Below are 12,017 nucleotides of genomic sequence, written 5' to 3' on the forward strand. Positions count from 1 at the left end.
TACATTTCAAAGGCCAGAGAGAAGGCCTGGCCTCTCCAAGAATAATTATTGTTTAAGGAACACCAGGAGAGATTACCAGGCTTCCAACAATCATGCGCTGGGAAATCTAAGAGGGAACAATCTGTCACATGGGCAGTCTCTTTCCTCTTACAGTAGGAAGCCATGGCTAGGGAGAAGGAGAAAGCACTCCACTACCGCAACCCAATGGCTGCCTATAAGAGGGCGATTTCACATGGAACTGTGAATGCATACCACTGGGACTGGAGGGGGAATCCCAAAGTTGTGACTAGATGGAGTACAGCTATGGCCGGAAATGACTTTTCGTAGCCTAACCTGCTACGAAAAAGACACTTCCGGTCGTAGCTGTATACCACCTAGTCAAAACCGAGTCCCACCCATGAAAATAAAAAATGAAATCAGGCCAAAGTTCACCCTGCCTAAGAGACCAAATATTTATACTGGTAGTCTAATGAGAGCCAGGACATGTATGAGGAAGCCCAGAGTCCTCTAGGAGGGCCAGGTCACAGGAAGAGCAGGTTTCTGTTGATGTTCCGTCCGGGAGCTCAGTGGAGGATTCATGTGGGGTTGAAGGTTGAAAGTAAAGGGCAATGCTCTTCCTGTCTGATTGACAGTCCATGTGCTGGGATCCCAGTCATCACCGGGCCCCAGCCAGGTCACAGTGCATAGGAACAGAGAGAGGGCTGCAGGGTGAGGTGAGAGACAGGAGGAACAGTCACTCTGCACACAGCTCATATCATAGCCCATCCACAGGCCCTCTGGCACAGTAGAAATAAACAGAATGTGATAGCCTTGTAAATAGCCCCCTCTTTCCAGCATTGCTTCTTAAATAGCCATTCTGTTTTCGTATGTGAATACGTGTGCATGTCTGTATGAAGGTGACAGAGAAAGTATGTTTGATGTGTATGTGTTAGTGCTTTATGAAGGTGAATGTGTGTGTGTATGTGAGTGAATACTATGTACAGTAAATGTGTATGTGCGTGTGTGTGTGTGTGTGCATCAGTGATGAAAATGCTTCAACCGCTACCACTCATCACTCCCCATTCCTAGAATAGAAGGGGGTATCTCTTTACCTCCTCCCCGACGACGAGAGGTCAGGGCTGGACTGGTCTCTCCCTTGCCCAGCTCTGCTGACTCTAAATACTCGCCGACACACGGCAAAGCTACCTACTTAAAAGGCTCCTTCTCAGGAGACTTTGACCAGCCACAGAGGGAAGCCCTCTTTTGTAGTAAGAGTGCCCCACTGTAGACTATTCTTCCCAGCCACTGCAATTCCATCATCAGCAGCAGAGGTAGAGAGAGAGAGGGAGGTAGAGAGAAAGAGATTGGACAGATCTGTTCTCGGACACTATAGCCTGCTGCTTGGGAGATAGAAACCAGCTGGTCCCGTGCTTACATTAGAAGCTCAGCGGTGGAGATGGGTCTGAGAAGAATGGGTGCAGATTGCCATTTACACAGTATATCTATTTAAGCTGGTCTTCTCTCATGGGCATAGCTAAGGTTTCAGTGACACAGGGGCCTCATCCACTCTTTCTTTGTTGCTCTTCTCATCTCTTTGACTTAATCTACGAGGCTGGCTCTAATCTGAACAGGTGTCTATTAAAGCCCTTTGATGTCTACAGTCAGACCAAACAAACACAAGTAGTACAAGGATGGTTTACAAAACAGGGACAAAAGGAAGAGGATTATCACATGGACTGTGTGAGGTCAATGAGAGGTCAATGCCTTGTTGTGACTGGAGCAGACACAACATAAACACTAATAATATGTTTGGGGTTATTTGGGGGTGGGGGCTTTAAAATTTGTAGAAAGGCACAGTCCAATCAGAATCTGGCTTCAGGCAGGGATTTAAAGGATTTCTACCATGATGGCATGCATGAAATGTTGTTAAATAAATACAATGGTGTCTACTGCAGCTAAACTTTAAATATGCCAGCAAGAGAGAGCTGAAAAGTCAGGGTAGACAGAGAGGGAAAGGGAGAAGTTATAAACATAAGATCTTATTCCAGTCTCAACAAAATATTTGGCAAGACTGGGTGTGCTGGCAAAGGCTGTGTAATTAAATAGAAAAAAATACTATTTCTTTTCACAGTATCCAAGGAATAGTTACAAGAGCATGGTAGTCTGAAATATCAGAGTGAAGATCTTGCTTATTTCTATATAAACAGATCATTGACAGGGGGTGAACCTGTGCAGTCTCGGCCTTCAGCACTCAAATTCTCTGGCCACGCTCACACACGCCACCACCGGCCCCTGCTACCATTCCAAGTCCTCCCCACGAGAACCGGTACACTCCGCTCTACCGTAATGAACCCAGTGAACTTCAACAGAGCGCGCTCATAGTCTATCTGCACGACTGTGTCAGATGAGAGAGCGTGAAGGAGAGAGAGCGAGACAGAGGAGGATATCCACATATGTCAGTGCTCTGTTGCGGTTAGTTGATTCTCTGATTCCTTGATTGACTCAATAACAAGACCCAGCACCTTGCACACTTGGAATTTGGAGCTCATCCCATTTGATTCATTTGGTTCCAGTGGGATTCTACTCAACTGCTGCTTGGATACAGTTCCCATTTTTCCTTTCATACAATGAAAAACCAGAGAGAGGAGAAATAGCCAACTTCCTGGGTGTAACTAGGAACATATTGGCACCACAAATAAATTCCTGCGTTACACACACATCGTAAAAAGGACCTGGAAACATCAGCACACTCACAGCAAGTCTGTGGCTCACATTGCAAGAGAGAGAGAGAGAGGAGGAGGGGGAGGAGAAAGGAGTGTGCCATCTGTCCAAACTTCTCCCTCTGTGTCAGCCACTCTCCCCACAGGTGCCGAGGTCATTCATTCCTCATCCACCCAGCCCTCACCCTAACTCCCCCAACAGGTCAATACAAGCTTTGCCTTTGAGGAACAGGGAGGGGAATTCGTGTTAAGGGTTAGTGTATGACCGGTAGGAAATGATTAATAATGGCAGATATGACTACAGGACTTGACTCATGTTTGAAATGGGGAATGTTACTTAAAACTGATGTGGGCGTGGATGACACATGGCTCTGCAGGGGTTTCCTCGGAGGGGGAGGGGGTGAGTCATCACTTGACCCACTCCAATACCGAGCATGTCATTCTCACACACTCAGAGTATCCAGCACTTTACATGTTTTTCAAGGCCTGTCAAAGGGTCAGGGCAGGAGTTCAAATAGAGCACAGCCTGGCCTACTCCTGGGACACATTGTACAGTACCACTGAATAACAGTATTGACCATTGAGGTCCCATTAGAGTAGCAGAGATATACAGTACCAGTCAAAGGTTTGGACACACCTACTCATTCAAGGGTTTTTCTTTATTTGTACTATTTTCTACATTGTAGAATAATAGTGAAGACATCAAAACTATGAAATAACACATATGGAATCATGTAGTAACCAAAAAAGTGTTAAACAAATTCAGATTCTTCAAATAGCCACCCTTTGCCTTGATGACAGCTTTGCACACTCTTGGCATTCTCACAACCAGCTTCACCTGGAATGCTTTTCCAACGGTCTTAAGGAGTTCCCACATATGCTGAGCACTTGTTGGCTGCTTTTCCTTCACTCTGCCGTCCGACTCATCCCAAACCATCTCAATTGGGTTGTGAAGGCCAGGTCATCTGATGCAGCACTCCATCACTCTCCTTGGTAAAATAACCCTTACACAGCCTGGAGGTGTGTTAGGTCATTGTCCTGTTGAAAAACAAATGATAGTCCCACTAAGCCCAAACCAGCTGCAGAATGCTGTGGTAGCCATGCTGGTTAAGTGTGCCTTGAATTCTAAATAAATCACAGACAGTGTCACCAGCGTAACACCTCCTCCTTCATGCTTTACGGTGGGAACTACACATGCGGAGATCATCCGTTCACCCACACCGCGTCTCACAAAGACACGGCGGTTGGAACCAAAAATGTCCAATTTGGACTCATCAGACCAAAAAACAAATTTCCACCGGTCTAATGTCCATTGCTTGTGTTTCTTGGCCCAAGCAGGTCTCTTCTTCTTATTGGTGTCCTTTAGCTCAGCTGGTAGAGCACGGCGCTTGTAACGCCAAGGTAGTGGGTTCGATCCCCGGGACCACCCATACACAAAAAAAAAAAATGTATGCACACATGACTGTAAGTCGCTTTGGATAAAAGCGTCTGCTAAATGGCATATTATATTATATTATATATTATTAATTCGACCATGAAGGACTGATTCACACAGTCCCCTCTGAACAGTTGATGTTGAGATGTGTCTGTGACTTGAACTCTGAAGCATTTATTTGGGCTGCAATTTCTGAGGCTGGTAACCCTAATGAACTTATCCTCTGCAGCAGAGGTAACTCTGGGTCTTCCATTCCTGTGGCGGTCCTCATGAGAACCAGTTTCATCATAGCGCTTGATGGTTTTTGCGACTGCACTTGAAGAAACTTTCAAAGTTCTTGAACTGTTCCGTATTGACTGACCTTCATGTCTTAAAGTAATGATGGACTGTCGTTTCTCTTTGCTTATTTGAGCTGTTCTTGCCATAATATAGACTTGGTCTTTTACCAAACAGGGCTATCTTCTGTATACTCCCCCTACCTTGTCACAACAAAACTGATTGGCTCAAACGCATTCCACAAATTAACTTTTAAGAAGGCATGCTTGTTAATTGAAATGCATTCCAGGTGACTACCTCATGAAGTTGGTTGAGAGAATGCCAAGAGTGTGCAAAGCTGTCATCAAGGCAAAGGGTGGCTATTTGAAGAATCTCAAATATAACATATATTTTGATTTGTTTAACACTTTTTTGGTTACTACATAATTCCATATGTGTTATTTCATAGTTTTGATGTCTTCACTATTATTCTACAATGTAAAAAATAGTAAAAATAAAGAAAAACCCTTGAATGAGTAGGTGTGTCCAAACTTTTGACTGGTAGTGTACATGTAGAGCCTAATTGCCCTCACAGTTTACAGTATGAATGTCAGCGAATATCCTTAAACCTTCCTGCTCTACTGTAATGTGGGCATGAATAGGATACAGGCGGACGGGTGTCACATTGACTTGTTAAAGCCAGCAGCTTCAGGAAGAAAGGAGGCTATAGAGCCACCTGTGCTGCCCACCTCGGCTTCACTCCTCTCATTTAGGTCTTTTTACTTCCCCTGAGTGAATGAAGTAAAAAGGGCACGTAATTTCCCTCTGACTGCACAGCAGGTCTTGGCCCCTCAGGCATGACCAGTATTGTTCCTCAAAGTTCTCCTGTCTGGAATGGACCAGGTTCTCTACTCCTGCAGCCGCTGGCAACACACACGCATGCACGCCACCCATATACACACAATTTTCTTAGCTCTAAATCTCGTCTTCTCCCTGTAAACCAACAACTCCAGTAATGCCAGAGCCCAGTCCAGACCTCTTCAGCCGCACTTTGATATTTCCTGGGAAATCAGCACTCACTACCAACAAATCACAATCTGTTTGCAAGTGTCTCTGAAAGGCTAGTCTGGGGATTCTATGAGGTCAACCATTGAGGTCCTGCACTCATAATAGGCTTTTTTCCTGTATGAAAATACATCAGCACAATGGCACATTCACCCACTACTTTAGCTATTCAAAGATTAACGTTTAACCAAAGCTTTCTATCGCCAGGCTCTCGATACCAATTGACCCTTACAATTTAACCATACGATCAGCCATTATGTTAACATTAACCTGTCTCCCATGATTTATGTTTGACTAAAATGATGGGGCGAGACTCTTCACAGCACAGCATGGTCTTATACTTAGCCTAAATGACTGAACCTACAGCTGCATGATACTACACACCCTAAGTGCCATTGATATCTCTTGCAATCCGTCAACCAATGCGGACACACCAGACACAAACAAAACAGTGGTACAAAGATCCTATACTAGCCATTATACAGTGGGGGAAAAAAGTATTTAGTCAGCCACCAATTGTGCAAGTTCTCCCACTTAAAAAGATGAGAGAGGCCTGTAATTTTCATCATAGGTACATGTCAACTATGACAGACAAATTGAGAGAAAAAAATCCAGAAAATCACATTGTAGGATTTTTAATGAATTTATTTGCAAATTATGGTGGAAAATAAGTATTTGGTCACCTACAAACAACCAAGATTTCTGGCTCTCACAGACCTGTAACAACTTCTTTAAGAGGCTCCTCTGTCCTCCACTCGTTACCTGTATTAATGGCACCTGTTTGAACTTGTTATCAGTATAAAAGACACTTGTCCACAACCTCAAACAGTCACACTACAAACTCCACTATGGCCAAGACCAAAGAGCTGTCAAAGGACACCAGAAACAAAATTGTAGACCTACACCAGGCTGGGAAGACTGAATCTGCAATAGGTAAGCAGCTTGGTTTGAAGAAAACAACTGTGGGAGCAATTATTAGGAAATGGAAGACATACAAGACCACTGATAATCTCCCTCGATCTGGGGCTCCATGCAAGATCTCACCCCGTGAGGTCAAAATGATCACAAGAACGGTGAGCAAAAATCCCAGAACCACACAGGGGGACCTAGTGAATGACCTGCAGAGAGCTGGGACCAAAGTAACAAAGCCTACCATCAGTAACACACTACGCCGCCAGGGACTCAAATCCTGCAGTGCCAGACGTGTCCCCCTACTTAAGCCAGTACATGTCCAGGCCCGTCTGAAGTTTGCTAGAGTGCATTTGGATGATCCAGAAGAGGATTGGGAGAATGTCATAATTAGTAAAAATACATGTTTTAATAGTATAAAATTAAGCCTTTATTACTCTTGCCCTGCATATCTAACTGATCTGATTATGAATGATTGACCTTGAGATTATTATTTTCTTCGACATATCAGATGACATGTTCAATCTCTCTAATGAGTGATGGTGGAATAGCTCTCTGTGAGAAATAATCCCCAGTGGAAATTGAGAGCAGCTTTCGAGCACACAGATCTGGGAGCAATTCCACCGCCTGAGAAACGCATAAAACCTCAGACGTTTTACAGCGAACACACGTAAAACACTGCACATAAAATGGATTCATTAACATTTTAAATATCAGTCATCAATATCAGAACTAGACAACCCATGCCAACACTTCTTGGACCCGATGTGAGGCAATTCTGGACATTTCTATCAACACATTGCCCCACATTCGAGTGAAAACAGAGATTTACTCAAAGTCTGCATTCACTCCGATTACTCTTGACAAGGCGAGGGCCTTGCGCCACGTCTGATGTGATTGCACATTTTCCCGCAGTCTACTGTAGTGACAGGCAAAACAAACCAACAGCCAACTGCACCGTTTCAAATATATTATATTAAAATGCTCTAAGTGATTCAACCCATTACACTGATGGATGGTGATAATGAAACTATATTCAGTTGATAAACAACAATAACACAGTCAAACCAGTAGGAGGGAGTCCAGTCTTAAGAGCGCTGGGAAAACTCTCACAGAGAAACAGTTGTTTTCACATGACCCTAATTGCTATGAAGAATGGGCTGAGGCCTCGCTGTCCTCTCTGGCACAGTGTGGGCCACCAGCAGAGTGCCTGTATGATTATTTACAGATGAGCCCTCCGACCAACTCAAGCTTTGTTTGACAGTATGCACCACTTCGACTCCACTACTAATAAACTGTGAGGAGCGTGAAACAAAAACAGGTTGGAAGAGAGTGATAGCTTAACCAAACCATTTCAAGCATTCTCATAACATCAATATACAATAAATTGACACCAGTGTGGGTTGTCAACCACATGCTGCAGCTGAAGAGAGAATACTCACTGCTGGGGCCGGACAAGGTGGGGGGACTGCTTGACGGTCAGGGTCATCTGAGCCATGTTGCTGACAGGGACTGGGGCAGGGGCATAACCCTGCTGGGGGATGGGCACCTGCTGGGGAATGGGCCTCTGGGGCACTATGCTTCGGCCATTGGTGTGTCCATTGGTGTGGCCGTTCCCTGGCTGCGCTGGGTTGGAAGAGGTGGGCATGGTCTTCTGTTCACATGCCTTGCCATTGGAGCCCGGCTTGCAGACACAGAGCAGGGGCCTCAGACACATTCCTCCATTCTGGCACTGGGGCAGGCAGTTGGCTGCAGCACAAAACATAGGGGGAAAAGAGAGAGAAAGAGAGAGAGTAAGAGGGCAATGTGTACATATTCACACACACGCACACTCTAGAAGCAGACATATCCCATGTTAAATGCCACTTCTATGATGTCGTCTCAGGGAGCCCTTTGGTAGCTACACTGAGTGTAAAAAACATTAGGAACAACTTCCTAATATTGAGTTGCACCCCCTTTTGCCCTCAGAACAGTCTCAATTCGTCAGGGCATGGGGACTCTACACAGTGTCGAAAGTGTTCCACAGGGATGCTGGCCCATGTTGACTCCAATTCGTTCCACAGTTGTGTCAAGTTGGCTGGATGTCCTTTGGGTGGTGGACCATTCTTGATACACACGGGAAACTGTTGAGTGTGAAAAACCTGCAGCGTTGCAGTTCTTGACACACTCAAACCGGGGCCTGGCACCTACTACCATACCCCATTCAAAGGCACAATCTTTTGTCTTGCCCATTCACCCTCTGAATGGCACACATACACAATCCATGTCTCAAGGCTCAAAAATCATTCTTTAACCGGTCTCCTCCCCTTCATCTACACTGATTGAAGTGGATTTAACAGGTGACACCATTAAGGGATCATAGCTTTCACCTGGTCAGTCTATGTCATGGAAAGAGCTAATGTTTTGTACACTCAGTGTATATTAAGACATTGATTGAGGAAACTCAGTTAGGGGGGTTCATTTAGGTGCCATAGAGTCATTACTCAAACCAGAAGTAATGCACAAATTTGGAAAAAAGTATCATGAATTAATGCATTACCAAACATGGAGTTGTTTTTTTCCTGGTTAACAAATGAATTCTCTACAGTACTGAGCATTCATAATAAGCTTTCTGTCCTGCTTAAGGAAGAGGGACAGGAATAGAAAACAGTGACAGAATCTAAATGCCTCACAATCATAGTCGGAGAAAAGTGTTCCCATGCCTCTCTCTCTGTCGTTATTAGCAGCCAATGTAAATACCACCTCCATGGTTCCTCACACTGTGAATATACCCCCACCCATCCCAAAGCTGAGAGTTTTGTGGTGCTTTACTCCAGCAGAGGCTCTGCAATCAATGACTGGAGTCCCTGGCGCAATAACATCATGTGTTGTGGTTTGGGGCATCAGAGAGAGGGACTGTGTGTGTGTATGTATGTATGTATTTGGGTTTTTCTTAGAGTTGTTACAGGAGACTTGCAGGTCGCCTGTAATTACACTGGGCTCTTTTCTCTAAAGGCACAGGACTGGGACTGTAATCTTTCAACTACAAAGCATTTTTCAACCACACACACACACACTTGCTTTCAGCTGAGCCAAAATTCCAGTGGGCTACACGTGTGTGAAGTGTGAAAGGAAAGTGAGGGGTCTCTCTCTCCCCGGCCCCACAGGGTCCCTGAGATGGGGTTCCTGCTCCACACTCCTCATTAGCTCCTTTTGATTTGTGAAAGTGATTAATGAGAGTGAGAGCAAACTGCATCAAAAAGCAAGTCATGCACCACCCAAGACCTTGAAAAAAAAAAAATCCCTCTCTCTCGATGGGCATCTACAACTGGTTCACCACTGGCTCAACACTTTCTCCACCCCACTGAGCTATTCAGACACAGGAGACCTAATGAACACATGCTGTGCAACAAGCAACCCCCCTTAGAAGCATCAGGGGGCGATCACATCACAGATTACATCACTCCTGCTGAGTTACGTTTTGGTTTCTACATACCCCACACTATAATTTTCCACTCTGGGGCGGCTTTTTTGCTTTCTTTTCCGAGTAACGGAAATTGTTTTCTTTTTTCGCCGATGTACCTTTGCAGGACCTGAGTAAGGCTGCCATCTGTTTGTGAATAGTTACTCTCAAGCAGAGGTAGGGCTACACAAGAACACTGTTCTGTGACAAGGGCACAGTATAAGTGATGCCGATTTAAGTGTTAGCTGGGGAGGGAAAATAAATCATTCAAAGTGACATTCCACTGATGAAACTACACCTTGGTGGACTCATTGGGAGCGCTGCTGGAATCTGCAAGGGTCTGTCATGGAATACTAAAATGTGTGTCTGTGTTTGGAGGGGAGGGGGTTCTCGATTGATGTGTACCCTTATAATAACTTTGTGTGTGCCTATATTTAAAAAAGGAGGGAGGGGGGCGGGAGTTAGGGAGGGAGGGAGTTAGGGAGGGAGGGAGGGAGGGCGGGAGTTAGGGAGGGAGGGAGGGACTACTCCCTCTCTCAGGAAATAATGTTCTAGTGCAGGTGTTACGGGATGTACCATTAGTTGAATAACCACCCATCCTACAGCCTGTCCACACCAATCCCTAAAGCCTCACTTATTCCCAAGGCAGCAGATGACCAAAAGTTTTTATTACGTGATCTATTTCTCACACACAAAGTTAAATTGGGTCTGAAATAGTGTTGCAGTTGTGTGAATACTGTGTTTGACAAGAAATAAAAGATTACTTTTTGATTGATGTCTTTTTCCTCACTCATGCTTTTACTCAATATAAACTGTGTCTGTCTACCCACCTCCTGTACAATATGTAGGACAGAGACAGAGCACCTGGCTACATTGCTGACTCAAGGAGTCTGGGCCTCAATGGCCATTTCTATCAATTACAGCTAATCATTGTGTTTATCGCTGGAGTTGACACAAGACCACACTGAATTCTGTTGCTGTCCATTGAATGAGCAGCAGCATTGTAAACTTCCAGCCAAGTGTCTGACATTGTGGTTCACTAAAGCATGTGGAGAGCCAAGTCGATTAAGACATTCCTGTTGCCATGGTATTGTGCCCATACTTGGTCCTCACCCCACTTAACTGCTGCTCCAGATCCAGGGCCTCTGAATAGGCACTGTATAATGACAGCAGCCACAGACGTTCCCCTCAATCAGCAGACTAATCATAAATCACCAGGTGCTGGGCTGAGATGAACACTGCTCTATTTCCTCCATCTCTCTTGTCACACATTTCCATTGTCTAAGAATGGACTGATTTCCCTGATTTATTATGCAGCTTTTCAAAAGAGTTTCTCTGCCTCTTCCAATAGGCTATAGTTCTAATTCTCCTCTTGGACTAGTCTTGTGAGCGCTACAGCATCTTTAAATTACCCTCAACTAAGGATGAGGAACAAGTGTACAAAAACACCTTTGTGAGTCCATCCCATCCACTGCAGTATCTGGCTGCCTCATTTGCTTTCAACATCCTGTGCTGTCTTTTAGGGACACGCAAGGCAAAGCATGAGACCGCTTAAAGGCACAGCGCAGTAGAAATTATTTTTTTACTGGTTTTTTTATATCATATTCTACAACAGCTGATGAAATTAACACTGTAAAAGTGTGAATTTTCTGTTTTATTTTCTGATAGTTCATGGTTAAAAATACAATCTGCACAGGACCTTCTACAGGTTTGCATGGGCGGGAGTTTCAGATTTCCATGGTGACATCACCATGTGGTAAATTGGTTAATAGACCAATAACAAAGAGTGTTCCAAACCTCTCTGCCAATAACAGCTAGTTTTGAGTTTTCCCCTCCCCACTCAGACCACTCCCAGACAGTCCTTGCAAAATTATTTCTTGAGGAAAAAAATGTGTTGCTGAAAAGCTACATATGCCCATTTTTATGGAAATCTGTTAGTAAGGTACTTAATTTATATAAAAACGGCTGCATTGGGCCTTTAAATATATGAAATGGTTGAACCTGTCACATTCTCTTAACTTTGGGGGACTTTCAAGTAGCCTCTTCATGAGCAATCCTTCTTGAAAAATGAAGACTGCTCCTCCGCTGTGCCGTGCAGCTACGCAGAAGTGAAATATTTTCATGTTCTGTTTTGTCTGGCCCGGTCTGCTTACTTTTGGGTTGCACTCGGTTAAGGGAGAAATGGGCTGGGCAGCTTTTCAAAGCGTGAGAT

At 44.5% G+C, this 12,017-nt stretch overlaps 1 protein-coding gene across 1 annotated transcript in view; it reads right to left on the minus strand.

Moving 5' to 3' along the window:
- Positions 1 to 12,017, minus strand: part of LOC311110871 (latent-transforming growth factor beta-binding protein 1-like) — a 154,240-nt gene that overhangs the window by 138,223 nt on the left and 4,000 nt on the right. The window contains exon 3 of the mRNA XM_084153471.1: positions 7,806 to 8,112. Coding sequence (XP_084009597.1) covers positions 7,806 to 8,112 — 307 coding nt within the window. The remainder of the gene's footprint in view (positions 1 to 7,805; positions 8,113 to 12,017) is intronic.

This window comes from Coregonus lavaretus (genome assembly GCF_964263955.1).
Source record: "Coregonus lavaretus genome assembly, chromosome: 36".
In the NCBI taxonomy this organism is placed as follows: domain Eukaryota; kingdom Metazoa; phylum Chordata; class Actinopteri; order Salmoniformes; family Salmonidae; genus Coregonus; species Coregonus lavaretus.